The 27,221-nt window shown below is 44.7% G+C and overlaps 1 protein-coding gene across 1 annotated transcript; it reads left to right on the forward strand.

Annotated features, from left to right (window-relative positions):
* Positions 1-4,032: 4,032 nt before the first annotated feature.
* Positions 4,033-26,925, forward strand: LOC120310758 (lymphocyte antigen 6E-like). Its single transcript, XM_039349528.1, has 3 exons — positions 4,033-4,188; positions 24,130-24,249; positions 26,120-26,925. The coding sequence occupies exons 1-3, from the start codon at positions 4,134-4,136 to the stop codon at positions 26,326-26,328; spliced, it is 384 nt and encodes a 127-aa protein (XP_039205462.1). The 5' UTR covers positions 4,033-4,133; the 3' UTR covers positions 26,329-26,925.
* Positions 26,926-27,221: the final 296 nt, after the last annotated feature.

Raw genomic sequence — 27,221 nt, forward strand, 5'->3', positions numbered from 1 at the left:
AAACCTGTTTCTCCAACCCTTCGTGGTCTTGTCTTCTGAATACATATCGAGGTTTTTCTACTACAAGGGCAATTAACCAGTGGAACTCCTTGCCTCCAGAAGTTGTGGGTGCTTCACCACTGGACATTTTTAAGAAGAGACTGGACAGCCATTTGTCCGAAATGGTATAGGATTACCTCCCTGAGCAGGGGGCTGGACTTGAAGACCTCCAAGGTCCCTTTCTAGCTCTATTCTGATTGATTGATTGATTGATTGACTGATCTCTTTTGTTTTTGAACCCTATTCTTAGAATAGAGTAGAGTAGAGTAGAATAAAGATGGAATAGAATAGAATAGAATAGAATAGAATAGAATAGAATAGAATAGAATAGAATAGAATAGAATAGAATAGAATAGAAAAAATGGAATGGAGTGGAATAGAATAGAATAGAATAGAATAGAATAGAATAGAATAGAATAGAATAGAATAGAATAGAATAGAAAATATGGAATGGAATGGAATGGAATGGAATAGAATAGAATAGAAAATATGGAATGGAGTGCAATAGAATAGAATAGAATAGAATAGAATAGAATGGAGAGTGGAATGGAATAGAATGGAATAGAGAGTGGAGTGGAATGGAATGGAGAGCAGAGTGGAGTGGAGTGGAATGGATTAGAGAGTGGAGTGGAGTGGAATGGAATAGAATAGAATGGAGAGCGGAGTGGAGTGGAATGGAATAGAATGGAGAGTGGAGTGGAGTGGAATGGAATAGAGAGTGGAGTGGAGTGGAGTGGAATGGAATAGAATGGAATGGAGAGTGGAGTGGAGTGGAATGGAATGGAATAGAATGGAATGGAGAGTGGAGTGGAGTGGAATGGAATGGAAAGTGGAGTGGAGTGGAATGGAATAGAATGGAGAGTGGAGTGGAGTGGAATGGAATAGAATGGAATGAAGAGTGGAGTGGAGTGGAATGGAATAGAATGGAATAGAGAGTGGAGTGGAGTGGAATGGAATAGAATAGAATGGAGAGCGGAGTGGAGTGGAATGGAATAGAATGGAGAGTGGAGTGGAGTGGAATGGAATAGAGAGTGGAGTGGAGTGGAATGGAATAGAATGGAGAGTGGAGTGGAGTGGAATGGAAAGTGGAGTGGAGTGGAATGGAATAGAATGGAGAGTGGAGTGGAGTGGAATGGAATAGAATGGAATGGAGAGTGGAGTGGAGTGGAATGGAAAGTGGAGTGGAGTGGAATGGAATAGAATGGAATAGATTAGAGAACGGAGTGGAGTGGAGTGGAATGGAATAGAGAGTGGAGTGGAGTGGAATGGAATAGAATAGAATGGAGAGCGGAGTGGAATGGAATGGAATAGAATGGAGAATGGAGTGGAATGGAATAGAATGGAATGGAATGGAATAGAATAAAATGGAATGGAGAGCGGAGCGGAGTGGAATGGAATAGAATGGAATGGAGAGTGGAGTGGAGTGGAATGGAAAGTGGAGTGGAGTGGAATGGAATAGAATGGAATAGATTAGAGAACGGAGTGGAGTGGAGTGGAATGGAATAGAGAGTGGAGTGGAGTGGAATGGAATAGAATAGAATGGAGAGCGGAGTGGAATGGAATGGAATAGAATGGAATGGAGAATGGAGTGGAATGGAATAGAATGGAATGAAGAGTGGAATGGAATGGAATAGAATAAAATGGAATGGAGAGCGGAGCGGAGTGGAATGGAATAGAATGGAATGGAGAGTGGAGTGGAATGGAATGGAGAGCGTAGTGTAGTGTAGTGTAGAATCTGGAAGGGACCTCGGAGGTCTTCTAGTCCAGCTACAGGAGAACCTATACCATTTCAGACAAGTGACTGTCCAGTCTCTTAAAAACCTCCAGTGATGGAACACCCACAATTTCTGGAGGCCAGCTGTTCCACTGGTTAATTGTCCCTACTGACAGGAAATGTCTCCTTAATTCCAGAATAGTTTGACCCCTCCTCTTTGTGGCAGCCCCTCAAATACTGGAACACTGCTATCATGTCTCCCCTATTTCTTCTTTTCTTTAGACTAGCCAAACCCAAGTCCCACAGCTGGTTCTTTGTATGTTTTAGTCTCCAGGCCTTGGATCATCTTAGTTGCTCTTCTCTAAATTTTGTTCCAAACTCTGAACATATTTTTTTGTGGTAGGGGTGACCAAAATTGGCTGCAGCATTCCAGGTGTGGCCTCGCTAGGGTTTTATAAAGCAGTACTAATATTGTGTGTGATCTTGATTCTCTGCCTCCGTTTACACAACCCAGGATTGTGTTGGCTTTTTTGGCTGCTGCTGCTGCACCCGGCTGACTCATAGTCAAGTGATCATCCACGAGGACTCCAAGGTCCCTCTCACAGTGACTGTTTTTATAGCAGTCTGTATTTGCGCCTTTGGCTTTGCCTGCCTGGCAAATCTAGACAGCATACTAAAAAGCAGAGACATCACCCTGCCAACAAAAGTGCGTATAGTCCAGGCCATGGTTTTCCCAGTTGCAATGTATGGCTGCGAAAGGTGGACCATAAGAAAGGCTGAACGCCAAAGAATGGAGGCCTTTGAACTCTGGTGCTGGAGAAGACTCCTGCGAGTTCCCTGGACTGCAAGGTGATCCAACTGGTCAGTCCTGGAGGAGATCAACCCCGACTGCTCTTTAGAAGGCCAGATCCTGAGGTTGAAACTCAAGTCCTTTGGCCACCTAAGGAGAAGGAAGGACTCGCTGGAGAAGAGCCTGATGCTGGGAAATATGGAGGGCAAGAGAAGGAGAGGACGACAGAGAAGGAGGTGGCTGGATGGAGTCCCTGAAGCAGTAGGTGTGAACTTAAATGGACTCCAGAAGATGGTAGAGGACAGGAAGACCTGGAGGAACGTTGTCCATGGGGTCGCGATGGGTCGGACACGACTTTGCAATTAACAACAACAAAAACTTTGCTTTTCTCCACATTGGAACTCGTTTTGTTGGCTAGGGAGGGCGCATTGCTCCAGTTGGTCAAGATCTCGCTGGATCTTGAGTCGGTCTCCTGGGGTGTCGGCTACTCCTGCCAGCTCGGTGCCATCTGCAAATAAATACTCCTTCTTCATCGGCACGAAATCACGGCGCTGCCAAACCCAAGTCCCACAGCCGGTTCTTCGTATGTTTTAGTCTCCAGGCCAGTGGTTCTCCACCTGTGGGTCGGGACCCCATTTGGGGTCGAACGACCATTTCACGGGGGTCGCCAAACAATGCAGTCCGCCATTTTTTTCCCCCTTTTCCTTAGCTGTGCTACTCCCTTTTATTCTATTGGCTTTTGAAAGCCAATAGAATAGACTCTCTTGAATAGAGTCTAATTCTATTGGCTTTCAAAAGCCAATAGGAATTGTCCAGGCTGTCTCTGCCCTGCTGAGCCCGCCAAAAGTCCTATTCTGCAAACGGTGCTGCACCAGTTGAGTAGTCCTCGACTTACGACCAGTTGAGTAGTCCTTGACTTACGACCAGTTGGGGGGTCGCGGCATTAAAAAGGTTGAGAACCACTGCTCCAGGCCTTGGATCATCTTAGTTGCTCTTCTCTGAATTTTCTTCCAAACTCTACCAACATCTTTTTTTGTGGTACGGGTGACCACAATTGGCTGCAGCATTCCAGGTGTGGCCTCGCTAGGGTTTTATAAAGCGGTGCTAATATGGTGCGTGATCTTGATGCTCTGCCTCCGTTTACGCAACCCAGGATTGACTTTGCTTTTTCTCCACATTGGAACGCGTTTCGTTGGCTAGGGAGGGCGCATTGCTCCCGTTGGTCAAGATCTCGCTGGATCCTGAGTCGGTCTCCTGGGGGGTCCGCTACTCCTGCCAGCCTTCTGCAAAGAAAGCCTCCTTCTCCATCGGCACGCAATCCAGGGCGCTGCCCGCCTTCCCGGTCCTCCCCACGGGCTCCCCACGCGCGCCGGGAGAAACGAAAGCTCGGCGGAGGGAAGAAGCCCAGCTGCGCAACGCCCAGCCCGAGCGGGATTTGCCGAGCGGGCGCACGTGGCCGCCTCCCCGCCGCCCCCTCCCCAGCCCCGCTTCTCCCCCTTCTCTCCCCCCCAGACGTCGCCCAGCCCAGCCAGCCAGCCAGCCGCCGGCATCGCCTTTCTCCGGAGCGCAGCAGCCTCGCCACCGCGGAAGATGAAGGCGCCCTTGGCCATCCTCCTCCTGACCTCCTGCTTCTGCCTGGATGGTGGTGAGGCCTCTTGCGCAGCCCCCCCAGCCCCCCCCCAAAGCCTCCCCTTCCAGGCGGGGAATCGCCTTCCCTTCTGCCCCCGGACGGGCCGAAACCTCCGCCCTCCCCCAGCCTCCCGCGCAGGGTGCGCGCCTGGCGCCCCGGGCGAGTTTGGAGCCCGGCGGCGGGGGCAGATGCCGGAGTTCCCAAAAGGAATCTCGGGGTGGGGGGCAAGAGGGGATGGCTCGCCTTTCCTTCCTTCCTTCCTTCCTTCCTTCCTTCCTTCCTTCCTTCCTTCCTTCCTTCCTTTCTCCTTCCCCTACCTCCCTTCCTTCATCCCTTCTTCCCCCGCTCTCTCCTTCCATTCTAACTTCCCTCCTCTCTCTCCATTCATCCTTTTTTCCTTTTTCCCTCCCTCTCTCCTTTCATTCTTCCTCCTCCCTCTCCTTCCTCCCGCCCCCCTTCATTCATTCTCTTCCTTTTCCCCTTCCTCTCTCCTTCCATTCTTCCTCCCTCCCTCCCTCCCTCCATTCATCCTTTCTTCCTTTTCCCCTCCCTCTCTCCTTCCATTCTTTCTCCCTCCCTCCCTCCATCCTTTCTTCCTTTTCCCCTCCCTCTCTCCTTCCTCCCTCCATTCATCCTTTTTTCCTTTTCCCCTCCCTCTCTCCTTTCATTCTTCCTCCCTTCCTCCCTTCATCCTTTCTTTCTTTTCCCTCCTTCCATTCTTCCTCCTCCCTCTCCTTCCTCCCTCCCTTCGTCCTTTCTTCCTTTTCCCCTCCCTCTCCTTCCTCCCTCCATTCATCCTTTTTTCCTTTTCCCCTCCCTCTCTCCTTTCATTCTTCCTCCCTTCCTCCCTCCCTTCATCCTTTCTTTCTTTTCCCTCCCTCCTTCCGTTCTTCCTCCTCCCTCTCCTTCCTCCCTCCATCCTTTCTTCCTTTTCCCCTCACTCTCTCCTTTCATTCTTCCTCCCTCCCTCCATTCATCCTTTCTTTTCCCTCCCTCCTTCCATTCTTCCTCCTCCCTCCCTCCCTTCGCCTTTTCTTCCTTTCCCCCTCCCTCTCCTTCCTCCATTCATCCTTTTTTTCCTTTTCCCCTCCCTCTCTCCTTTCATTCTTCCTCCGTCCCTCCATTCATCCTTTCTTTCTTTTCCCCTCCCTCTCTCCTTTCATTCTTCCTCCCTCCCTCCATTCATCCTTTCTTTCTTTTCCCCTCCCTCTCTCCTTTCATTCTTCCTCCCTCCCTCCATTCATCCTTTCTTTCTTTTCCCCTCCCTCTCTCCTTCCATTCTTCCCTCCCTCCCCTTTCTTTCTCTCCTTTCTTCCTGCTTCCTTCCTTCATTCCTTGCCTCCAGCCACGTTTCTCGGCCTTCTAAACCCTGCAGGGTTGAGCTTCAAGGAGGCTGAATTTCTCTCTGGAGAAAGGGGAGGGAGGAGGAGTTGCTGCCCCCCCCCCCATGCCAGGAAGAGAAATGCTTTCTGCACATGGTCAGGGGCTGAACTTCTTCCGAATCAGAGCTGGGGTTCCCCACGGCAGGTGGTCCTGGACAGGGAAGGGGCTGTTTTGTTGCCTTCCTTATTAGTCAAGGCCAGCCTGCAGAAGGGTGCCTGGTGTCTTTCTCCTGGGGGGGGGAGGGACCCCACCTGGGGATGGAAGGCAGGGGAGCCCCCCACTTTGCAGAGGTGGAGATGGGGGGGTGTCTCTGTCTGTAGGGAAGGTGGGGAGGAGGGCAAAGCTTCAGGATCTCTCCCATGGTGATGCATTTGTTGTTGCAAATTCTTTAATCTTTAGTGCCATCAAATGATGCGTGTCCCAGGTTGGTTTCTTATCATTTGAGGAAAGGTCTCACATAATAATAATAATAATAATAATAATAATGATGATGATGATGATGATGATGATGTTGGAAGGGACCTTGGAGGTCATCTAGTCCAACCCCCTGCTCAGGCAGGATAGCTGTCCAGTCTCTTCTTAAAAACTTTATACTCTCTGGAGCCTTTTGTTTGGAGTTGTTCCTGTGGCATGAACCTTGACCTGAATGTGAGTGTGCTCTTTTGGTATTCTCATGGTGATGGCTTAATCCTATTATGTCCCAAAGGTCATATCCTGCTTCCCTGGGGCTGTGGCTAATGATTCTTAGAGTTTGGGTGAGGTATGCAGATTTTAAGCGTCTTTGTCTTCTTAATCTCCTAGCTTCAACCTTCCTGAATGGTTTACATCTGCATTTGTACAGAGCTGGTTTCTGCTTGGGGGAGGCAGACTTGGGGCTATTAAGGAAAAAAACTGGGCATGCTTTTCTGCCTCTTTATGATCCTTTGAGGAAATATATTTTTCTGCCCTTTTAATATTTCCTTTTCTGGGGGGCTGACTTCCCGCAGCGTCTTTTTCCTTAGCTCTGACCATTTTATCCATTTTCAGATCCACGTCTTTCTCCATCTCACATTTATCATATAGTTCAACAGTGTTTGGTTTTGTTTTATTTTTTTTTTTTTAAAAAAAACCCCAAATCCACAAACCTTCTCTTTTGGATTCCCCCCTCCCTTCCACCCTGGCTGCCCTCCAGATGTTTCCACTGGGGAATTTGCAAGTTGGAAACCCCCACGTTTGGAGAACGTTACATTGAAGGTGGGGCAAAAAACTTCACCGTGGGGCTGAAGGAGATGTAGTTTGAATCCTCTTCAGAGGTAGAATGTTTTTAATGATCAGGAGTGGAAGACCAGGTCCACACATTAATGTTAAAATTAACTGATTTATTGATAACGGTCCATGTATCTGAACCTCTGGGCTAATAATCAGCATGGAATGGAATAGAATAGAATAGAATAGAATAGAATAGAATAGAATAGAATAGAATAACAGAGTTGGGACCTTGAAGGTCATCTAGTCCAACCCCCTGCTCAGGCAGGAAACCCTATACCATTTCGGACAAATGGCTGTCCAGTCTCTTCTTAAAAACGTCCAGTGTTGGGGCATTCACCGCTTCTGGAGGCAAGTTGTTCCACTGGTTAATTGTTCTCACTGTCAGGAAGTTTCTCCTTAGTTCTAGCTTGCTTCTCTCCTTGATGAGTTTCCATCCATCACTTCTTGTTCTGCCTTCAGGCGCTTTGGAGAAGAGCTTGACTCCCTCTTCTTTGTGGCAGCCCCTCAGAGATTGGAAGACTGCTATCATGTCCCCCCTTGTCCTTCTCTTCGTTAAACTAGACATACCCAATTCTAGCAACTGTTCTTCACAGGTTTTAGCCTCCAGTCCCCTGATCATCTTTGTTGCTCTTCTCTGTACTGTAGTTACTAGAGTCTCAACATCTTTTTTACATCGTGGTGACCAAAACTGGATGCAGGATTCCAAATGTGGCCTTACCAAGGCATTGTAAACTGCATTAAACTAGACCAGGGGTAGGCAACTTTGGCTCTTTTATGACTTGTGGACTTCAACTCCCAGGCTGGCTCAGGAATTCTGGGCGTTGAAGTCCATAAGTCATAAAAGAACCAAGGTTGCCTACCCCTGAACTAGACCTACCCAATTCCAGCAACCGTTCCTTATATGTTTTAGCTTCCAGTCCTCTAATCATCTTTGTTGCTCTTCTCTGCACTCTTTCCAGAGTCTGAACATCTTTTTTACATTGTAGTGACCAAAACTGGATACAGTATTCCAAGTGTGGCCTTACCAAGGCCTTGTAGAGTGGTATTAATACTTCGCATGATCTCGCGTGAACTTCACGGCTGCATTCAAACAACACGTGGAACTTGATCAGTCTTAATCTTGGTTAGCGGTTTGGCTTGTGTGAATGGCAGGTGGGTGGGGCGTCAAAACTGTAATTTGTCCTCCAGGTCCTGGTTTGTCCCAAAGGTGCTTTTTTCAACTGGACTTTCTTGTTTTCTTTGAAGACCTTTCACTTCTCATCCAAGAAGCTTCTTCAGCTCTGACTGGATGGTGGGGAATGAATTAGAATTAGAATAACAGAGTTGGAAGGAACCAACAAGGATTATTAAGGGGCTGGAGGATAAAACATACAAAGAACGGTTGCAGGAATTGAATATGTCTGGTCTAATGAAAAGAAGAACCAGGGGGGACATGATAGCAGTGTTCCAATATCTCAGGGGCTACCCCAAAGAAGAGAGAGTCAAGGTATTCTCCAAAGGCAGGATGAAGCAACGGATGGAAACTAATCAAGGAGAGAAGCAACCTGGAACTAAGGAAACATTTCTTAAAAGTGAAAACAATTAATCAGTGGAACTCCTTGCCTCCAGAAGCTGTGAATGCTCCAACACTGGAAGTTTTTAAGAGGAGATTGGACAACCATTTGTCCAAAATGGTATAGGATCTCCTGCTTGAGCAGAGGGTAGGACTAGAAGACCTCCAAGGCCCCTTTCAAATCTGTTATTCTGATATTCCGTATGAAAGTGTCTCCTGCTTGAGCAGGGGGTTGAACTAGAAGACCTCCAACGTCCCTTTCAACTCTGTTATTCTCTTATTCTGCTTGTGGCTATGAGACAGCAAAACCTGAACCATGATAAGCCGGCACATGACTTTGAGATGGGAACCGAAAGTCTGAGATTTTCACAGTTGTCTAATTGTGTGAAAATATATATATATATTCATCTCTTCTGCTTTATTTAGCAATAAAGAGGGGAAAACATGCAAATTAGCTCATAACGGACTCTAAACAGTCTGGACTTTTAATAGGAAGTCAAAATTTTCCCCTTTCTGCATTGTCACCACCTAATCCTTCACCCTAAGATGGGCCACATGAAAATTTAATAAATAAATACATAAATAAAGGAATTTCAGCTCTTAGGATTCCCCTGCTGGTATGCTGGCTGAGGAATTCTGGGAGCTGAAGTCCACAGGTCTTAAAAGTTGCCCAGGTTTGAAAAATGCTGATTTAATTGAAGCATGCACGGAAATTTCTCCCCTCCTCTTGGCATATCGATCTGGTTTTTGGGCTAAATTTGGGTGGCAGGAATTCTGTCTGAATGGGAAAAGGTTTGTTGTGATCTGTGGAGGTGGAGGTTTGTAGGTTTGTAGGTTAGCTTTCTATGAAAAAAAGCTGGAAGGTTGAGGACAGAACATGCAACATCTCCCTCACCTTTTTCCAAATTTGTTCTCAGAAAATGAGGAAGTGATCTATAAGCTGCATTGATCCACACACAATGGACCAGAAATCCATTGGATTTCTCAAAGTTGGAGAGTTGAAGAACGTCTGTTGGGTTGAGTGTGGCATCCTGTCCTTTGAGGCTTCTTTGAGTTTCTTGGGTCTTCTCAGTTTTTTGGTTGTTCAGTTTTTGGAGGAGCCCCAAAGCTGGTTGGAGATGGGCCACCACGAGGGCAGATCTTGGCTGTAGAGCAGTATTTGCCAACCTTGGCAAACTTAAGGTGGGTTAACTTCAACTCCCAGCTGGATGAGGAATTCTGGGAGTTGAAGTCCACCCATCTTCAACTGGCCTTGGTTGGGAGCTACTGCTCTACAGCCAAGGTCTTCCCTCGTGGTGGCCCGTCTCCAACCAGCACTGGGGTTCCTCCAAAAACAGAACAACCAAGGAACTGAGAAGACCCAAGAAATCTGGACAATGGTTGACAAACGTTGTCCTGTCCTGAGTGGGTGAACAGGAACAGCACATCCAAAACTAAGAACTTCCCCAAATGAGGAGAGGAAAGTGGGGACAGAAAGAGGAAACTTAGTGAGGGTGTTAGAAGAAGCTGGGCCACCTGGGTGGGAGGCCACATCTGGAAATATCAGTTGGGGGGCAGGGGGAACCCCAAACAGGAAATCTGTCCGTCCACCTGCAAAGTCTTGAGGAACTCGGCTCAGAATGAGCCTTGAGGGCCCAGGTGTGCCCACTCCTCCCCAGCAGAAGACCCACAGATCCACCTTCACTTCCTCAGCAGCAACCAAACAAGCTATCACAATCCTGGGTTGTATAGAGGCATAGAATCAAGATCACACGAAGTATTAGTACCGCTTTATAAAACCCAGGTGAGGCCACACCTGGAATACTGTAGCCAATTTTGATCCCCGTATCAAAAAAAAAAAAAAAAAGACGTTGAGAGTTTGGAAAAGATTCAGAGAAGAGCAACGAAGATGATCCAAGGCCTGGAGACTAAAGCATATGAAGAAGAGCTGTGGGACTTGGGTTTGGCTAGTCTAAAGAAAAAAAGAAATAGGGGTGACATAATAGCAGTATTCCAGTATTTGAGGGGCTGCCACAAAGAAGAGGGGGTTACATTATTCTCCAAAGCACCAGAAGGAAGGATGAGAAACAATGGATGGAAACTGACCAAAGAGAGAAGCAACCTAGAATTAAGGAGAAACTTCCTGACAGTGAGGACAATCAACCAGTGGAACAGCTTTGCCTCCCAGAAATAGTGGGTGCTCCATCACTGGAGATTTTAAAAAAGAGGCTAGACTAGGGGTAGGCCACCTTGGCTCTTTTATGACTCGTGGACTTCAACTCCCAGAATTCCTGAGCCAGCCATGCTGAGGGAAAAGGGAGAGGTTTCCAAGCTGAGCCATGCTGGCTCAGGAATTCTGGGAGTTGAAGTCCACGAGTCATGAAGGGGGCCATAGTTTCCCCATGCTGGCTCAGGAATTCTGGGAGTTGAAGTCCACGAGTCATAAAAGAGCCAAGGTTGTCTACCTCTGGGCTAGACAGCCACTTGTCTGAGATGGTGTAGGTTCTCCTGCATGAGCAGGGGGCTGGACTAGATGACCTCCAAGGTCCCTTCCAGCTCTATTCTATTAAGATGAAGCTGAGAAGATCATCTGATTCTACTTGGAAGAATCGTATTTGTCAGAAACCAAGATGTAATTTTTGGCTTGTTTGTTGGTTTTTGAATAAAAAGCTTGCTAGCTTTTCTACAACCAAACTCTGGATTCTCAAACCAGCCGTGTGGTATTCTACTACAGGAGCCCACTCATAACATGGTTACATCCAGGAGCTAAGAATTCCTCTATGGCAGTGGTTCTCAACCTGTGGGTCGGGACCCCATTTGGGGTCGAACGACCATTTCACAGGGGTCGCCAAACAACTGCAGTCCGCCCTTTTTTCCCCCTTTTCCTTAGCTGTGCTACTCCCTTTTATTCTATTCGCTTTTGAAAGCCAATAGAATAGACTCTCTTGAATAAAGTCTAATTCTATTGGCTTTCAAAAGCCAATAGGAATTCTCCAGGCTGTCTCTGCCCTGCTGAGCCCGCCAAAAGTCCCATTCTGCAAACGGTGCCGCACCAATTGAGTAGTCCTCGACTTACGACCGGTTGAGTAGTCCTCGACTTACGACCGGTTGGGGGTCGTGGCATTAAAAAGGTTGAGAACCACTGCTCTATGGACCCCTGATTGGGGGGGGGGGATTTTGCAATCTTGGGGGTTGAAGTCACAGGGAAAAGAGGAGGAGGATCTTTGCCAGGAACGCTTATCTCAGGAAGAAAGAATGTGGACTATTGAAGGTCAGACCCAGCGGGTGAGAAGGCAAGTTGTTTGAGACCTTCAGAGATATAAGCCTGGCCTCCAGTTCACAGAGAGCCAGAGAAAAATGAGCCAGTGGGTTGCTTTGTTATAGAAGTAAGTAGCTGAACCACATCTCCCAAGAGTCCCATCCAGGAAGGGAGTAGAGAGGGATGCTGGGAGTTGTAGTTCAGGAGCCTTTGGAAGACCACCTGTTGGCCATTCCCGAAGGTGTCATCCCGAGAAGAAGCAGCTGATCAGGGTGGCCAAAGGAATTAAGGATGAATACAGATAGTCCTGGAATTGCGGTCGTTAAGCAGGTCATCACATTTTAGGACTTTTTTGGGGGGTGGTTGCAAAGCGAACGTAGCAATTGTTAAGTGAAGCCATTGTCTTCAATGGGCATTTTTTTATTGGCCAGGAACAAGAAGCAAATACACTTTACAGCAAAAAAAACCAGTCATAAATCACAATTGTGTGTACACATGGGTTGATTGCCCAGGGCCTAAAATGTGATCATGTGATCCCAGAGGGAGGGGCAGCTCTCAGAACTTTCAATCTAGCTCCTAAGTACCGTTTTTGGGACTTCCTTATTACTTTGTATCGGCCATAACACGAGGACTCCCTATGCAGGCCATCTCTGCATGTTGAAAGACACGGCTAGCGGTGTGCATGCTGGGAAACCTTTTAAAACAGCTTTAATAATGATAATAAAGTTGGCAGGGACCTTGGAGGTCATCTAGTCCAACCCCTGGCTCAGGCAGGAAACCCTATACCGGAGGTAGGCACCTTTGGCTCTTTTATGACTTGTGGACTTAAATACCCAGAATTCCTGAACCAGCCATGCAGACTCAGGAATTCTGGGAGCTGAAGTCCAAGAGTCATAAAAGAGCCAAGGTTGACTAATCCTGCCCTAGACCATTTCAGACAAATGGCTGTCCAGTCCCTTCTCAAAAACTTCCAGTGTTGGAGCATTCACAGCTTCTGGAGGCAAGGAGTTCCACTGATTAATTGTTCGGTCAGCAAATTCCTCCTTAGTTCCAGCTTGCTTCTCTCCTTGATTAATTCCCATCTGTTGCTTCTTGTCCTGCCCTTTGGTGCTTTGCAGAATAATGTGACCCCCCTCTTCCTTGTGGCAGCCCCTCAGATACTGGGACGCTGCTATCATGTCTCCTCTATTTCTTATTTTCTTTAGACTAGCCAAACCCAAGTCCCGCAGCCGTTCTTCTTGTCCTGCCTTCAGGAGCTTTGGAGAATAGCTTGACTCCCTCTTCTTTGGGGCAGCCCCTGAAATACTGGAACACTGCTATCATGTCCCCCCTCGTCCTTCTCTTCACTAGACTAGACACTCCCAATTTTGGAGGATCAGTCTGCCTCAGATTCAAGGTGGAGTGGGTGGGTGGTAGCACGGACTTCATAAAAGTCTTACTGGGTAGTTCTAGATTTGATCATGTTCAAAGGACTCTTTATAAGACGTTCTCTTATGAAGTACCACTCGGAATATTGGATCCATTTTTTTTTTGGTCTCCCCGATATAAAAAAGATGTTGAGTCTGTAGAAAAAATGTGGAGAAGAGCAACAAAGATGATTAGGGAGCTGGAGGCTAAAATATATGAAGAATGGTTGCTGGAATTGGGTCTGTCTAGTTTAATGAAGAGAAGGACGAGGGGGGACATGATAGCAGTCTTCCAATATCTCAGGGGCTGCCCCAAAGAAGAGGGAGTCAAGCTATTCTCCAAAGCCCCTGAAGGCAGGACAAGAAGCAAGCTGGAATTAAGGAGAAACTTAATAATAATAATAATAATAATAATAATAATAATAATAATAATAATAATAATAATAACTGGAGCACCACTTGAACACCATTGGCATTGACAAATTTGCTATTAGTCAATTGCAAAAGGCGGCCTTATTAGGAACTGCTTCCATCCTGCGACGATACCTGTAATACCATCAAACATCCACATCTGCCTATCCCAGGTCCTGGGTAAGGACTCGATAGGTAGACAAAATGCCAAATCCAGGCTGAACATCTGGCTGACTGTGCGATGAATGATAATAAATAATAATAATAAAGTTGGAAGGGACCTTGGAGGTCATCTAGTCCAACCCCCTGCTCAGGCAGGAAACCCTATACCATTTTGGACAAATGGCTGTCCAGTCTCTTCTTAAAAACTTCCAGTGTTGGAGCATTCACCGCTTCTGGAGGCAGGTGGTTCCACTGGTTAATTGTTCTGTCAGGAAGTTTCTCCTTAATTCTAGGTTGCTTCTCTCCTTGATTAGTTTCCACCCGTTGGAAGTGCATAGAGGAATATTGCAACAAACATAGAATCTGAGGCTCAGCTAATACTGACAGTCCTACTAGGGATCGGTAATCCCCGATCATTTACCAACTGTTCAAAATTACGATTCCTCCTCCCCCCCAAAAGCTATTTACAACCCGTTCCACTGATTAATTGTTCTCACTGTCAGGAAATTTCTCCTTAATTCTAGGTTGCTTCTTTCCTTGATTAGTTTCCAACCGTTGTTTCCTGTCCTGCCTTCAGGTGCTTTGGAGAATAGCTTGACTCCCTCTTCTTTGGGGCAGCCCCTGAGATACTGGAAGGCTGCTATCCTGTCCCCCCTCGTCCTTCTCGTCGTTAAACTAGACATACTCAATTCCAGCAACTGTTCTTTGTATGTTTTACCCTCCAGTCCCCTAATCATCTTTGTTGCTCTTCTCTGCACTCTTTCTAGAGTCTCAATGTCTTTTTTACATCGTGGTGACCAAAACTGGATGCAGTATTCCAAGTGTGGCCTTACCAAGGCCTTGTAAAGTGGTATTAACACTTCATGTGATCTTGATTCTGTCCCTCTGTTAATGCAGCCCAGCACTGTGTTGGCCTTTTTGGCAGCTGCAGCACACGGCTGGCTCCTATTTAGGTGATTGTCTTCTAGGACTCCGAGGTCCCTCTCACAGTTACTACTATTGAACAAGGTGCCCCCTATGCTGTACTTCTTGACAGTTACAACAATGAATCAGTGGAACTGCTTGCATCCAGAAGTTGTGAATGCTGCAACCCTGGAAGTTTTTAAGAAGAAATTGGACAGCCATTTGTCTGAAATAGTATGGGATCTCTTGCTTGAGGTTAGATTAGACTAGACCTCTAAAAAGACGTCATTTCCACTCCTGTTATTCTAGTTGTTTCTTCATTATTCTCCTGGTCTTTCGATAAGGAACAGCTCATAAACATTGGCCATTGTCTGGACTGGCTTTCCTCATATTTTTAGCTTTCCTTTTTTTTTTTTTTTTAAACGGTTGCGCTTCTCCATTGTTTAACAAAACTGGGAAATCGAAAGCTAAAAGCCTAAAAGGAAAGCAGGGTGTGAGGCAAGAAAGAGAAACACAACATTTTTTTTTAATTTATGGATTTTGAAAGCTGCCCTTGCACCCCGTTCCACAAAACCAGCCTAGGAAATCAAAAGTTAAAAACCTGAAACAAAAGCTGAATAGGGAAGAAAAGGAAATAGGCAAATTTCTATTTTAACAAAATTTTATTAAATTTATATAGGTAAGGAAAAATAGGAAGAATACAGGTATGGTAAAGGGAAGGGTAAAAGGAAAGGAGGAGGGGAAGGAGATAAGGAATTAGGCTAAAATAAGGATAGGTACAATCACATATTTCAACAAACAAAAGCAACCGTCTGATTCATAATAATGAGTAAGTATCATATTCAACCATTTTTAACAAAGCTTAAACTGTAACATATTAAAAATAATTAGTAAACAAATACGTTGATCTATTAAGTAAACACTACTAATAAAATCACAAAAAAAATAAATCCTAACAATCAAAAGTAACAAATGAAAATCAGTAAATCAGGAAAAGTAATCGTATCATCAAAATGTTAGTTAGAACTCGATTAAAAATCAGTCATCTGTTCTAAAATATTAAATCCTTCAAGTTCTAATGTGTTTCTAACCATTGATTAAAATTTTTCCCAAGTTCTAAAATAAATTGAATCCTCTTTTTCTTTCATTTCTTTTTTTTATTTAAAAGTTTTATAAATTTATTACAATATAAACCCCCCCACCCCTTCCCCCCTACCCCACTTCCCAGAGCTTGATTACAGGATAAAAAATAAAATAAACAAACATAATCTAACTAACATAAACCAACTATATTACCAATCAAAACCATAACACACCTTAACTCCTTCTCCAAACAAATATTAACAAATTAAATCAAAGATAATAAGATAATTAAAACTATTAATAATTATCTAAAATCTACTCAAAAGCAAGATAATAATACTTTTCAATCTCGTATTTCTTCTGAATGTAATCAGTCCATCTTCTCCAAACCATAATATATTTTTCTTGTGATTGATCCTTCAAATAGGCAGAGTTTTTTGCCATTTCTGCTAAATTAGACACTTTAAGTATCCATTCTTCCAAAGTAGGAAATAAGTTTTTCTTCTAATATTGCCCCACCAATAATCTTGCAGCAGTTATGAAGTTATGAAACTAATGAAATTAGTTTCTTTAACATCCAAATCTACAATAATACCCAACAAAAATAATTGCGGAGTAAACTTTATCTTTCTCTTAAAAATCTTTTGAATATTCCACCAAATCTTAATCCAAAAAGCTTTAATATCTCTACAAGTCCACCAAATATGAAAATAAGTTGCATCTAAATTTCCACATCTCCAACATTTGGGCTGTAAATTCGGATACATGCGGGACAACTTTTGGGGATCCAAATGCCCTTTTTTTCTTTCATTTCTAATGTTAGTCTATCCATTTCTGCACACTCTAGAATTTTGGTAATAATAATCTGGTCAGATGGTAGATTCTCATTTTTCCAAAATTGGGCAAATACTATCCTTGCAGCAGTTAAAACATGCAATATCAAGTAGTCATTCTCTTTACCATAATTAGGTCTTAATATTCCTAACAAAAACAATTCTGGTTTAAATTCTGTTTGTAGTTTCATCATCTTTTCCAACCATCTATGGATCTTAGACCAATATTTCTTAGCGATAGGGCATGTCCACCAGGCATGGTAATAAGTGCCTGGCTGTGGTTTACATTTCCAGCAAATATCCGAAACATTTTTAAACATTTTCGCTAAGCGAACTGGTGTCATATGCCATCTATAAAACATCTTATATAAGTTTTCTTTATATGCTACCGCTTTTGTAAGCTTAATGTTTTTATCCCAAAGTTTTTGCCAGTCTTCCAAATCTATAGAATATCCAACGTTCTTTGCCCATACTATCATTGTTTCTTTCACTTGTTCTTCTTCCATCTTCCAGTTTAGAAGAAATTTATAGAGTTTTCTAATCAAATTCTCATCTGTTTTTAACAAAATTTTATCCAATGGGGTCTGTTCTTTGTAAAAACCTGTCAATTTTATATCTTGTTTTGTATCTTGTTTGAATTTGCAAGTAGGACCACCATGTCAAGTCAATACCTTGTAGTTGTAAAGTTTGCCTGTCCTTAAGTTTTCCCTCTTTATCTAAAATGTCTTTATAACTAACCAGTTTGTCATAATTCATCAGATTTGGATAAGCAAATGCTTCCATTGTTGAAAGCCACTCAGTTTCATGTATATTTTATGTTTAATTTTCTCCCATTCTGAAAATAGTACGTTATCGCATGATTCTGAAAGTACTTATGTGCCTTAGATTTCTTATACCATATAAAAGCATGCCAACCTAGCTGAAGGTCTTGTCCCTCTGAATAAAGCAATCTTTTATTTCTCAGTACAATCCATTCTTTAAGCCAAAGCAAAATAGCTGCTTGATAATAAAGTCTCCAATCTGGAAATCCAAAGCCCCCTCTATCCTTAAATTCTTGTAACAATTTACATTTGATTCTCGCCTTCTTTTTTTTTGCCATATAAATCTTAAAATCATTGCATTTAAATCATCAAAAAAATTCTTAGTAAGTTTAACAGGCACTGTTTGAAATAAGAAAATTAGCTTTGGTAAAATGTTCATCTTAACCGTCACTACTCTTCCTAAAAGTGATAATTGAAGACTTTCCCATCTTTCCAAGTCCATTTTTTTTTTTAAACGGTTGCCCTTCTCCATTGTTTAACAAAACTGGGAAATCGAAAGCTAAAAGCCTGAAAGGAAATCCGGGTGTGAGGCAAGAAAGAGAAACACAATTTTGGATTTTGAAAGCTGCCCTTGCACCCCGTTGCACAAAACCAGCCTAGGAAATCAAAAGTTAAAAACCTGAAACGAAAGCTGAGTAGGGAAGAAACAGAAATAGGCAAATTTTTATTTTATTTATTTGTAGGCTGTCCCTGCAAGTTGTTTTGATCCAAACCTCGCTAGGAAATTGAAAGCTAAAAGCTTGAAAAGAAAGTTGGATGAGCAGGAATGAGGAACGTGCAATTTTACAGACTCTTTATCCTGTTGTTTTGTGTGTGTTTTTGGAGGAGGGTTTGCAGTTGGAAAGAAACCCAAATAAAACAAAAAGAGATGGGGGGGGGGAGGAAAGAACAGTTGTTTTATTGTTTTATGGAAACTTGCCTGGGGGCAAACTTTGCACATGTGTCTTCTCAGGCTTAATTCCTTTCCTTTTTACTTTAAAAAAAATAAATTTCATTGACTTGACTTTACAACCATTTATCCAGAATGGTATAGGATTTCCTGCTTCAGCAGGGGGTTGGACTAGAAGACCTCTAAGTCCCCTTCCAACTGTGTTATTCTATTATTCTGCCATAGTAACTGCTTTCCTTTTTGTCAAGTAAAATTCTCTTCAATCTGTCAAAAGAATAATTTGGGGTTCCAACGTGAGCCAGTGTAGTAGTAGTAGTGTTGGTGATGATGATGATGATAATGTTGGAAGGGGCCTTGGAGGTCATCTAGTCCAATGCCCTGCTCAGGCAGGAAACCCTATACCATTTCAGACCAATGTCTGTCCAGTCTCCTCTTAAAAACTTCCAGTGTTGGAGCATTCACAGCTTCTGGAGGCAGGTTGTTCCACTGGTTAATTGTTCTCACTGTCAGGAAGTTTCTCCTTAGTTCCAGGTTGCTTCTCTCCTTGATGAGTTTCCATCCGTTGCTTCTTGTCCTGCCTTCAGGTGCTTTGGAGAATAGCTTGACTCCCTCTTCTTTGGGGCAGCCCCTGAGATACTGGAAGGCTGCTATCCTGTCCCCCTTCGTCCTTCTCTTCGTTAAACTGGACATACCCAATTCCAGCAACCGTTCTTCATAGGTTTTAGCCTCCAGTCCCCAGATCATCTTTGTTGCTCTTCTCTGCACTCTTTCTAGAGTCTCAACATCTTTTTTACATGGTGGTGACCAAAACTGGATGCAGGATTCCAAATGTGGCCTTACCAAGGCCTTGTAAAGTGGTATTAACCCTTCACGTGATCTTGATTCTCTCCCTCTGTTAATGCAGCCCAGCACTGTGTTGGCCTTTTTGGCAGCTGCAGCACACGGCTGGCTCATATCTAAGTGATTGTCCACTAGGACTCCAAGATCCCTCTCACAGTTACTACTATTGAGTAAGAACAAATCAAAATGAAATCCAGACATTGGTGAGGAAAGGAGAATTTTATTTATTCCTAAGGTTTGCATGTGGAGGTAGCTACAGGAAAAATGAGGCACAAATAGGCTCTTTTATAAAGTACAGTAGCTTAATTGGTGTGGGGTCTTAAGGGGTGAGGAAATGTATACATGCTGATTTTAGAGCGACGTTTGATGGGCACGTGTATATGCTGACCTCGGTAGAAGGAGTTGATTAAATTAAGTTTGTATTTAGCGTATGGCATCTACAGACGTCGTTCAGTGATTGATACACAAATCTAGTTTAAATAATTGTGACCAAATTCAGATACTTGGTAACGGTCCTAAATATGAACCAGTTGCGAAGCATCTGAATTTTAATGACACGATCATGGGGATACTTGCAAAGGTCGTGTGGAAAAACGAAAATATTGGCTATTCTTTTATGCAGATTTTAGGCCCAGGTGAACTATAGTAATAATAATAGTAGTAAAGTTGGAAGGGACCTTGGAGGTCATCTAGTCCAACCCCCTGCTCAGGCAGGAAACCCTACACCATTTCGGACAAATGGCTGTCCAGTCTCTTCCTTCCAGTGTTGGAGCATTTACTGCTTCTGGAGGCAGGCTGTTCCACTGATTAATTGTTCTCACTGTCAGGAAGTTTCTCCTTAGTTCTAGGTTGCTTCTCTCCTTGATTAGTTTCCACCCGTTGCTTCTTCTCCTGCCTTCATGCGCTTTGGAGAATAGCTTGACTCCCTCTTCTTTATGGCATCCCCTGAGATATCAGGCCTTGTGGACAAAGCATTGAACCAAAGTCTGGGCTATGCTTAATTTTGCAGTTTGCAACTGTACTTTACTTAATATGATTTTGCTAAGCGTGCTTGTTTCAAATATATTTAGAACATAAGGACTGGAACAATAAGAAGAGGAGGGAAGTGAAAAGATTGGAACAGTAAGAAATAGGGAACTGAAAGGACTGGAACAGTAAGAATTAGGGAAATGAAAGTAGCTGAAGGATGCAGGTTCCAGTGTACAGGGCTATATGTGGAAAGTTATGTTCAGCAGAAAGTCAGCAGAAGTCAGCAGACCATCTGACTACAGTCTTAGAACGGAAAAGGGTATAAAGAGTTGGGTCTGGACCTGATTGATTTGCCCTTGGCCTATAGCTGTCCTTTGGAATTTGCTATGCCAGTGGACCTCATTGCAATGGGTTGTTAATGTCAGTGTTGTTGTGTTATTATGCTTGCTGCGTTCCAAATGATTACCAAAACAAACCTCTGAATCTTAAAAGTAAGAATTGTTGTTTTGTGCTGCTGTCTCTTGTCTTTTTCATTGGGTTTTTCCACGACAGTCGTAACTGTGAAAAACCATCGTAAGTTAACATTTTCCCGTGCCGTTGTAATTTTGAACAGTCACTAAATCAGTGGTTCTCAACCTGTGGGTCGGGACCCCATTTGGGGTCGAACGACCATTTCACGGGGGTCGCCAAACAACGCAGTCCGCCATTTTTTCCCCCCTTTTCCTTAGCTGTGCTACTCCCTTTTATTCTCTTGGCTTTTGAAAGCCAATAGAATAGACTCTCTTGAATAGAGTCTAATTCTATTGGCTTTCAAAAGCCAATAGGAATTGTCCAGGCTGTCTCTGCCCTGCTGAGCCCGCCAAAAGTCCCATTCTGCAAACAGTGCTGCACCAGTTGAGTAGTCCTCGACTTACGACCGGTTGAGTAGTCCTCGACTTACGACCGGTTGAGGGTCGCGGCATTAAAAAGGTTGAGAACCACTGCACTAAATGAACAGTTGTAAGCCGAGGACTGCCTGGACTGCAATAATGATTTAATTGATGCTCTCAGGAATCTTGAATTAAAATCCTTTGGTGTGGGGTTGATCTGATATCTTATCCTTTCCACTGTCTTGTTTCTTCCGTGGCTTTGGACTTAAGCCATGTTAAGTCTCAAATTAGAGGGAGATCCAGATGTGATGTGATGTCATGACCCCATGTATGAGTGTTTACGTGATTTCCACTCTAGAGAGAAATTTCTCCGTCTTTACCCAATGGGGAATCCAGATTATAAATATAATGTGAACACCTCCTTTGAATTACAAGTAGTCCTCAATTAATGACCGGGTCATTTAGCCGCCATTCAGAGTTACAAATGACCCTCTAAAACAGTGGTTCTCAACCTTTTTAATGCCGCGACTCCCAACCGGTCGTAAGTCGAGGACTACTCAACTGGTGCAGCACCGTTTGCAGACTGGGACTTTTGGTGGGCTCAGCAGGGCAGAGACAGCCTGGACAACTCCTATTCAAGAGAGTCTATTCTATTGGCTTTCCAAAGCCAATAGAATAAAAGGGAGTAGCACAGCTAAGGAAAAGGGGGGAAAAAATGGCGGACTGCGTTGTTTGGCGACCCCCGTGCAATGGTCGTTCGACCCCAAATGGGGTCCCGACCCACAGGTTGAGAACCACTGCTCTAAAAGCTACTTATGACTGGTCCCTGAGTTCCAGAGTCCGAAGCTACAAATAAAACTTGAGTTCAACTCTTTTTAACAATGTTGACTCAGGACTTTGCTTGGAATATTCAGCTGTTCACCTGCACTCCGTTGCGTTTTTCAAAAAGAGACGGGACAACCATTTTGAGTTTTGAGTGACAAAATGAATATAATGGTAATTCAGCCGCGGTGATTAAGTATAATTTTCAAAGCTTCAGTAATCATAATTTTTAAAGCGTCAAAGATTAAGTACAATTTTTAGACTGCAGTTTAATAGGCTACTATCTAATTACTTGACATCCATTCCCTGATTCTATAAAAGGAGAAATACAGTAAAAAAAAAATTGGATTCTTTATTGCGATTTTATGAAGGCCTGCAGTGTGAGCTGATAGCCAGCAGGGGGCAATATCTCCTGCAGTGTGAGCTGATGGCCAGTAGGTGGCAATCTCTAGCTTTGCAGGGATGTTGTATGAATCTCTTCTATCTTTTTACCTTTGAGTGGGATGTTATTGTGAAAGTTTTAAAGTACTTGTGTAGATGTAAAGTCATGTAAAGTAAATGATCAGAGGTCTGGAGACCAATACGTACGAAGAACGGCTGTGGAACATGGAACACAGAATAACGAGAGTTGGAAGGGACCTTGGAGGTCTTCTAGTCCAACCCCCTGCTGGAGCAGGAGACCCTATATACCCCTTTCAGACAAGTGGCTGTCCAGTCTCTTTTTGAAAGCCTCCAGTAATGGAGCACCCACAACTTCTGAAGGCAACTTCTGTTCCACTGGTTGATTGTTCTCACTATTAGGAAATTTCTCCTTAGTTCTAGGTTGCTTCTCTCCTTGATCACTTTCCATCCGTTGCTTCTTGTCTTCCCTTCAGGCGCTTTAGAGAATAGCTTGACTCCCTCTTCTTTGGGGCAGCCCCTGAGATACTAGAAGGCTGCTATCATGTCCCCCCTCGTCCTTCTCTTCATTAGACTAGACCAGTGGTTCTCAACCTGTGGGTCGGGACCCCATTTGGGGTCGAACGACCATTTCACGGGGGTCGCCAAACAACGCAGTCCGCCATTTTTTCCCCCCTTTTCCTTAGCTGTGCTACTCCCTTTTATTCTATTGGCTTTTGAAAGCCAATAGAATAGACTCTCTTGAATAGAGTCTCATTCTATTGGCTTTCAAAAGCCAATAGGAATTGTCCAGGCTGTCTCTGCCCTGCTGAGCCCGCCAAAAGTCCCATTCTGCAAACGGTGCTGCACCAGTTGAGTAGTCTTGACTTATGACTGGTTGAGTAGTCCTCGACTTACGACCGGTTGGGGGGTCATGGCATTAAAAAGGTTGAGAACCACTGGACTAGACATACCCAATTCCAGCATCTGTATTTCCCAAGTTTTTAACCTCCAGTCCCCTAATCATCTTTGTTGCTTTTCTCTGTACTCTTTCAAGATTCTCAACATCTTTTTTATATTGTGGTGACTAGAACTGGATGCAGTGTTCCAAGTGTGGTCTTACCAAGGCTTTGTCAAGCGGTACTTATACTTCCACGTGATCTTGGTTCTATCTGTCTATTAATTCAGTGGTTGCAAGTCCAGATGGATGGAGTTATGCACCGAAAAGTGGGGAAGGAATCTGTATTAAAGATTTGGTTTTTTGTTGTTTTAAAATCTTTTAATTATTTTTTTAATAAATAACTCACTTATAATTTGGCTGGCCCAAAGACCTCTGGCTGGTTTTCATGCCTGAAATGAAAGCCAATTGGTTTTTAGAGGAGACAGTGAGTTCTTGGCCCACCTTAAACATGAAAGCTAGTTGGGTCCTAGACCAATCACCACGAGGTGGTGAGTTCTAGTCCCGTCTTATTCATGACAACTGGCTGGGTGATTCTGGGCCAATTCCTAGGACAGCGGTTCTCAACATGTGGGTCGCGACCCCATTTGGGGTCGAACAACCATTTCACGAGGGTCGCCAAACAACACGATCCGCCATTTTTTTCTGGGGTGGCGCATTGGGGCGGCGTCGCGCCGTGGATGCGCGCTGCGCAGGGGGCGGCGCACGGGGGGCGGCGCACGGGGGTGGCGCTGCGCATGCGCACCGTGCAGGGGGCGTCGTCGTGCATGCGCATCGCGCAGGGGGCGCCGTCGCACATGTGTGCCGCGCAGGGGGCGCCGCCGCACATGCGCGCCGCCTGCTTATTACCGGGGTCACTGTATAAAAAGGTTGAGAACCACTGTCCTAGGAGGTGGTGAGTTCTAGTCCTGCCTTAAGCCAGCTGGGTGACTTTGGGCCAAACACCAGGTGGCTGTGAGTTCTTATCCTACCTTAGCTATTAAAGCAACGTGGATGACTTTGGGCCAGTCCATCTCTCTCTCTGCCCAGCCTACCTCACAGGGTGTTTATAAGGAAAATAGGAGAAGGAAGGAGTATTAGCAATGTTCACCACCTTGAGTTACTTATAAATATAATAAAGACGGGATAAAAATAAAGCAAGTTAAAATAAATAAACTGCACATCTCACCTTTCTGAAATCTTTTCTTCCAGTTTACTCACTGGTCTGCTGGTCGTGCGACGGGGTCGAATCGAACTGGGGCTGCTGGAGGATGCAGGTCTGTTCCGATGAGGACAACTACTGCGCCACCACGTATACCGGTGCTGGGATTGGTACGTTCACTTTGGCCTGGTGAAATGGCAGGAGGACCATATCACTTCCTCCAGAGGTTGGCCTGGTAGATCGGGATTCCCCAGCCTGTGTGCTATGGCCCACTGCTGGGCCATGGCCTATTTGCAACCAGGCCATGTGAGTGGTGGGCTGGTGTGTCCACGTGCACGCGCAGCCCTATTCATGCGAGCACTGGGTGCTGTCCCTCGCAGCCACGCTTGCATTTGTGATGGGCACTGGTGCTCGCAGACCCACTTGCGCGCGTCCACTGCTCACACCAACGAAGTGCACGTGCACCTGCCCTTCACACAAAACAATCCTCTCTTTCTTCCTCTCACGCCAGGCCACCAACCCCTGCTCTGTTAGATCATACCTGCAACTGAGGGACGCTGTATTTTTTTCCCCCCCAAATATTTTTGCTCTCCTCAGTGTAAATACACACGTTCCATGGTCACCTGGTTCCTTTTTTGCCACCTTCTGACGAGCAAAGTCTATGGGGAAGCCAGATTCACTTAACCACTGTGGTGAGAAAGGTCGTAAAATGGGAGAAAACTGACAAGATCAAAATTCAGACGCTTGGCCACTGGCTCATGTTTATGACCAAGAGCCGAGGTGGCACAGCAGTTAGAGTGCAGTACTGCAGGCCACTTTAGCTGACTGTGTTCAGCAGGTCAGCGGTTCAAATCTCACCGGCTCAAGGTTGACTCAGCCTTCCATCCTTCCGAGGTAGGTAAAATGAGGACCCAGATTGTTGGGGGCAATGTAAATATATATATACATTGCTTACTGGTGTACACCGCTTAGAGAGTGCTTGCACTTAAAGCGGTATATAAGTCTCATAAATAAAAAAATAATGACGGTTGCAGTGTCCTGGGGGGGGTCACGCAATCCCCTTTTGTGACTTTCTGGAAAGCAAAGTCAATGAGGAAGCCCGATTCACTTAACCACTATGTTACTAACGTAAGAACTGGAGTCATTCGCTTAACAACTCTTCTAAGAACGGTCATAGAATGGGGCAAAACCCCCTTTAACTGCTGTCTTGCTTAAGCCGACAGAACTTTTCGGCTCAATTGGGACTGCATGTTGAGGGCTACTTATTAGTTCAGTGGTTCTCAACCTTTTTAATGCCGCGACCCCCAAAAGTCGTAAGTCGAGGACTACTCAACCGGTCGTAAGTCGAGGACTACTCAACTGGTGCAGCACCGTTTGCAGACTGGGGCTTTTGGCGGGCTCAGCAGGGCAGAGACAGCCTGGACAATTCCTATTGGCTTTTGAAAGCCAATAGAAGTAGACTCTCTTCAAGAGAGTCTATTCTATTGGCTTTCAAAAGCCAATAGAATAAAAGGGAGTAGCACAGCTAAGGAAAAGGGGAAAAAAATGGCAGACTGCGTTGTTTGGCGACCCCCGTGAAATGGTCGTTCGACCCCAAATGGGGTCCCAACCCACAGGTTGAGAACCACTGTATTAGTTCCAACCATGAGCAGTGGTGGGATTCAAATCCCTGAACAACTGGTTCTCTGGGTGGATGCAGGCCTGGGCGTCTGAGGCCTAGAACGGACTTCCGGAAGTGGCATCCCCGCACTTCCGGCGGGCTGTTCTAGGCCTGGGAGGCCTAGAGGAGGCCTCCTAGACCTCAAGCAGACTTCCGGAAAGCAGTGTGCATTCAGCCGGTTCTCCGAACTCAACAAAAATTAGCTACCGGTTCTGCCGAACTGTTGTGAACCGGCTGAATCCCATCACTGACCACGAGGCTAAACCTGAAAGCTCTCTGTTAAAAACCTATTGTTGTATTTAACTCTCAGAAAGTCCACAAATGTCTTCTGCTCTTTCATAAACATCCTATTTATTTATTTTTGTTTCTCTTCCGGCCAGGTGGATATTCTTCACAGTCAATCAGCAAGGGCTGTGTGCCGGTTTGCCCCGAAGTCGGGGTCAATATTGGCATCGCGGCCATGTCGATCCACTGCTGTTCCTCGTTCTTGTGCAATATCAGCGGGGCCAACAGCATCCATATCAACCACCTGCTGTTGGCCTTGGCTACCCTTGCCAGTTTGTTCTATCTCTTTGGACCCAGGCTGTGATGGAGATGCATCTCCTCCGGCGGCATCGAGTGGCCGAACGTGGTCCAGAAATTGTTTCTTGAGAATGCCATTCGACTGTTCTTTTTTTTAATCTGAGATTTTACTAGATTTATGGTGATTCTTTTCTTTCTTTTGGGGTATGGGGTGTTTTCTAGCATTGCTTGGTGTTGTCAGGAGATGGAAGCATAGCCAAAAAAAAAAAAAAAAAAGAGAGAGAGAGAGAAGCTTTTGGGCCACAACTTCTCAAGTCAACTTTTTTAAGCTATGTGGACTTCAACTCCCAGAATTCCTCCATGGAGCTACGCTGGCTGGGGAATTCTGGGACTTGAAGTCCACACATCTTAACATCAATGAGATCTAGAAATACTGCTCAAATACTACTCTGTGGCAAAGTTTGAAATCATTACAGAGGCCTTAAAATGTTTTTGCTTGGGTGAGAAGATGCAGCTTTGGATGAAGGTCTGTTTTGCAAATGCGCTTCGTCTGTTACATTCACTCTGTGAACTCGTTAAAATATATTACATTTTACACTAAGCACGATTGTGGGGCGGCGCCGTGGGCTTTTTGAATGGAATAAACATTTTGATTCATAACCATTCCCTTTCTCGTTTCTCCTTCCTTTCCTCGCCGTGTCCCATTATGATTTTTCAGGACCGTATTTTATTTAGGGTGCTGTTTATTCGATTTTTTTTTTTATCGGAGGGCCTGTTCCCGGTTCAGCCCCGTCAAAAATCAAATGAGACACAGTTACATAGGACCATAGGGCTGGAACGGACCTTGGTGGTCTTCTTGTCCAACCCCTTGCTCAAGCTAGGACAGTGGTTCTTAACCTTTTTAAAACCGTGACCCCCAACTGGTCATAAGTTGAGGACTACCCAACCGGTCGTAAGTTG

Source organism: Crotalus tigris, unplaced genomic scaffold (genome assembly GCF_016545835.1).
Source record: "Crotalus tigris isolate CLP2741 ecotype Arizona unplaced genomic scaffold, ASM1654583v1 scf7180000018291.410847, whole genome shotgun sequence".
NCBI classification, from domain to species: Eukaryota; Metazoa; Chordata; class Lepidosauria; order Squamata; family Viperidae; genus Crotalus; species Crotalus tigris.

Excerpts from the sequence above, each read along its gene's own strand:
- LOC120310758 (XM_039349528.1), top strand. The coding sequence starts at position 4,134 with ATGAAGGCGCCCTTGGCCATCCTCCTCCTGACCTCCTGCTTCTGCCTG. Across the intron at positions 4,189-24,129 it reads CTGCTTCTGCCTGGATGGTG|TTTACTCACTGGTCTGCTGG; the intron begins GTGAGGCCTCTT and ends CTTTTCTTCCAG. Across the intron at positions 24,250-26,119 it reads GTATACCGGTGCTGGGATTG|GTGGATATTCTTCACAGTCA; the intron begins GTACGTTCACTT and ends TCTTCCGGCCAG.